The sequence below is a fragment of the Quercus lobata genome, chromosome 12 (assembly GCF_001633185.2).
Source record: "Quercus lobata isolate SW786 chromosome 12, ValleyOak3.0 Primary Assembly, whole genome shotgun sequence".
In the NCBI taxonomy this organism is placed as follows: Eukaryota; Viridiplantae; Streptophyta; class Magnoliopsida; order Fagales; family Fagaceae; genus Quercus; species Quercus lobata.
Window position 1 is genome coordinate 27,657,706 of NC_044915.1, and position 3,955 is coordinate 27,661,660.

The window sequence follows — 3,955 nt, forward strand, 5'->3', positions numbered from 1 at the left end:
TGGCCAATGCCAGAGCAATGCATTAATAGCTGCGCAATGAGCTTGATTCCACTCCAGTTGCCACTGACTAAGAAAAGGGGGTCCCACTGCCACAGCTTGGAATCTCTGACTAATTTTGTGTTCATTTCAGCCCGCCAGACTAGTAGAAATGTGGAACAAAATTCCACACCTTACACCTTGAATATAAGTGTACGTCATTCTCAGTTAATTTGGATATACTAGGCATCTTATAAATTCTTTTGCTGATTAATTTATCAGCATCTTTTGTAAAACACTTTCCCACCCCCCGTTCTGTTTTCAATTTCTAGACTAGGAAGATGGGTGTGATAAGTTTTGCTCAAGAGTATGAATCACCAATTGATCCTGGTAGATTATTCAAGGCCTTGATAGTTGACTCGCATAATCTATGCCCAAAGCTCATGTCTCAGTCCATTAATAGCATTGAAATCATTGAAGGAGACGGAGATGTTGGAAGTATCATGCAAATTAATTTTGCTCAAGGTATGTAACAAATATTGCTATTTGTCTTTGTTTTTTTGCTAGGAAGCTATGCTATTTGCCACAAAATATTAGTATTAGATCCTAGTAATTAAATAACTTAAGGGTAAGGCAGCCTACTAAGTAATTTTTTTATAGGCAAAAGTGGGAGTTTTATGCATAAAAACGACCTTTTGAGATCTTAGTAGGTAAAATGTAGTATGTGCTTAAATTATGTCTACAATATGCAGGTATTCATTTCAAACATGCAAAGCTCCGGATGGATGAGCTAGACACGAAGAATTACTGGTGCAAGTACACTATAGTTGAAGGAGATGTGTTGGGAGAGAAGCTCAAATCCATTAAGTACGAGGTGAAGTTTGTAGCTGATGAGCATGGAGGCTGCATTTGTAAGATGTTGAGTGAGTATTATTCAGATCAAGAAATTGAGTTCAAGGATGAGGACATAGAGTTTGGCAAAGAAAGAGCAACAGAGATGTACAAAGTAGTGGAAGCTTACCTCCTGACAAATCCTCATACCTATGTTTAATTAATATTGCTATAACAAATCCTCATGTTATGCTTTCTCAACAGACGTCTGAATATCCTACTGTATGTTTGAATGATCTTTTATTGAAATTACACTGCTAGGTTTTAATAACTGAAGTATTCAAAAAATTTCATAGCTCACAATTCTTCTTGGTCAGTAAGTCTTCTTTTAATATGTTTCATCCAGAAGTGAGATAACATAAAAGCACAGTTTGATACACTCATGGCCATTCCAAGTCCCCTGGTTTTGTTTTACCATTGTTAGGGACTTTTATGTGCCTTTTTCTTTTAACTACCAATCAACCCAAAACCTCATCTTTCACAAATCATAATCACAAGACAACAAAAAAGACGGTATTTAAAGCACTATTAACATCCTATATACAATACTTATATACAATACTTTTTAGGGTAAAGTATGTATTTCATCTCTATTCTTTAAAAATTTGCCGTGTTAAATAGTTTAAATAAATAAAAAATTGCCAACACCTGGACTAATATGTCAGCATTTTTAATTTTATTTTATAAAATGTCGGTATAATTTTAAATTTAAAAAAAAAAAAAAAAAAAAAAAACAGATAATTGAATTCCCTTACTCACATCTATCAACAACAAAAAAAACTCCCTTTCATAAAAAAAACAGAAAAAATCCCTAAGTGAAAGTCACAGTCTCTTTAAGTGTCTTTACGGTCCCAGCGGTTATGATTGGTAGGAACCTGCAGAATTCCTGTTGAAAGGGCAGCTTGTAGGGCCTTATCATGTCCAGATGCACTAATAGGGGGACTCATGACAAACCTGAAACTTGAAGATGATACTGTTTGTAAAAGTCGATAGAATATATCAAAATATAAGATACAAATAAATAAATAAAAGAAAAATGAAAAGCAATGCAAGATCTTACTTTGCTGCAGTGACGAAGTCAGGATCCCAAACCCCAGATTCATCAAGGGATAAACCAGAAACTCCTGGTTCTCTAATAACCCTCTGCCCTGCAATTTAAAGACGAGTTCTTTATCTTCCTTAAAAACAATAAATCATCTAGAAAAAAGAAATCTGGAGATCAGCATATATGAGTTCTAGAATTGAAGGCCAACAACTTTAAGATGACACTTAAAACAAATCAATCAGCTAGGATAGGGGAAAATAAAAGTCTTGAGATAGTGTTTTACATGGGTCTGCCCCCTGTTTAACGAAATAAGCAAAATTTTGAATCAAACTAAAATGGTTTGGATTGGGTTTTTTAATAAAAAACTGACGTGCTCTCTTAAAAAAAAGAAAAATTGATGTGGCAAATTTTTTTTTTTTTTTTAGGCTGTTTGATACTTCAACTTTTCTATCCAAGAGATAATGGTAGAGAATAAATTGACATACATTTAAAGATTAGGAACTAAATTGACATAATTGAAAGATTAAGAACTAAATTAAAATATAATGTAAAAATATGTAATTTTTTTTTTTTTACAAAATTAGAAAATCTTGTTTTCTAATTAAATATGTCTTCCTAAAATAAATTGTATTCTGGTACATTTATCCTTATTTTTTAGTGTTCTACCAATTTAATGTATCATAAACAAAAAATTATATAAAACCAAAAATTTCAAAATAATTGAAAAGTAAAATTGATTCATGGGCCAAAATTTTTAAGACACATAAGACCCTGATTTTTTTTTTTTCACGTACTTTGAGGTTGCACATGCAAAATATATCTTTTTAGGCGATCTCGGATGTAGCTTGTAAGAATGATGATGACTATTGTCTATTGACTATTGCCTTATGTAAATCTTGTTCATTTTCATACAAATTCATCACCTAAAATAAATTGACTTCTACCAAATTTGTCCCTTGTTTTTTTTGTTGATGTTCTATTTTATGTATCAATGAGATACAAAATAATTAGACAGCAAGTCTTTTACACACACAAGACTAATATGAATTCGGACTCAAATGTAATATATATATTCGGCAAACTCTCAAATAAGGTTGAGGGAGCTAGAGGGGAATATTATATCTCTATATCACTATTTGATTGACCACCACCAATACATATTTGTATGACTCCGAATTTGATAAGGATAGGGTGTAAAACTTATATTTTACACTATTCAATAAGAGATTGTCACATCGACTTTTTTACTTAAAACTCAATACATCCTACCACACCTAATAACATCTCAATAAACTCTCAATTTGGTTGGATTTTTAGATGGGTATTAGAATTGATTGAGTGTAATTATGCTTATTTTTTAATACTAGTGTATAGCCTCGTACATATGCATAGGTACAATTAAAAATAATCACAATTATACAGTTCAAATTATACATAGTATTAGCTGACACTTTTTTTAAATCATACATTTCTAAAATATGTAATGGTTTCTGATATATGGGTTGGATTCAAGTTCTAAGTAATGTTACATCACCCAATAATTTGTTATAGAATTCATATTTTGAAAATCTCACTGTCGAATTACATGTTCTATATGTTTTTTAACATTCATGCCAATTTTCATGTCAATTGAATGTTATTTACCGTTCAATCCATACTCATATTTTATGCATTATTTTAAATTATAAAAACATGAATTTAAACAATTAATTGATGACATGACTATTAATTTTTTATCACTTCGAAATTTTGCAAGTATAGAAAATATATGAAGATAATGTAATCTAATGATGGATTTGTCAAAATTTACATCCCATTAAAAAATATTGAGTGGTGTAACTTGAACCCAACCATATATATATATATATATATATTTAACATTCATGCCAATTTTCATGTCAATTGGATGTTATTTACCATTCAATTCATACTCATATTTTATGCATTATTTTAAATTACAAGAACTTAAATTTAAACAATTGATTGATGACATAGCTATTAATTTTTTATCATCTTGAAATTTTGCAAGTATGGAAAATATAT

At 30.5% G+C, this 3,955-nt stretch overlaps 2 protein-coding genes across 2 annotated transcripts; one reads left to right on the plus strand and one right to left on the minus strand.

Moving 5' to 3' along the window:
* Positions 1-250: 250 nt before the first annotated feature.
* On the plus strand, positions 251-1,155 carry LOC115969854 (pathogenesis-related protein STH-21-like). Its single transcript, XM_031089488.1, has 2 exons — positions 251-501; positions 729-1,155. The coding sequence occupies exons 1-2, from the start codon at positions 318-320 to the stop codon at positions 1,025-1,027; spliced, it is 483 nt and encodes a 160-aa protein (XP_030945348.1). The 5' UTR covers positions 251-317; the 3' UTR covers positions 1,028-1,155.
* A 484-nt stretch (positions 1,156-1,639) lies between these two features.
* LOC115970474 (dihydropyrimidinase-like) lies at positions 1,640-2,816 on the minus strand. Its single transcript, XM_031090104.1, has 4 exons — positions 2,797-2,816; positions 2,196-2,242; positions 1,928-2,015; positions 1,640-1,821 (listed from the first exon to the last, which is right to left on the minus strand). The coding sequence occupies exons 1-4, from the start codon at positions 2,814-2,816 to the stop codon at positions 1,701-1,703; spliced, it is 276 nt and encodes a 91-aa protein (XP_030945964.1). The 3' UTR covers positions 1,640-1,700.
* Positions 2,817-3,955: the final 1,139 nt, after the last annotated feature.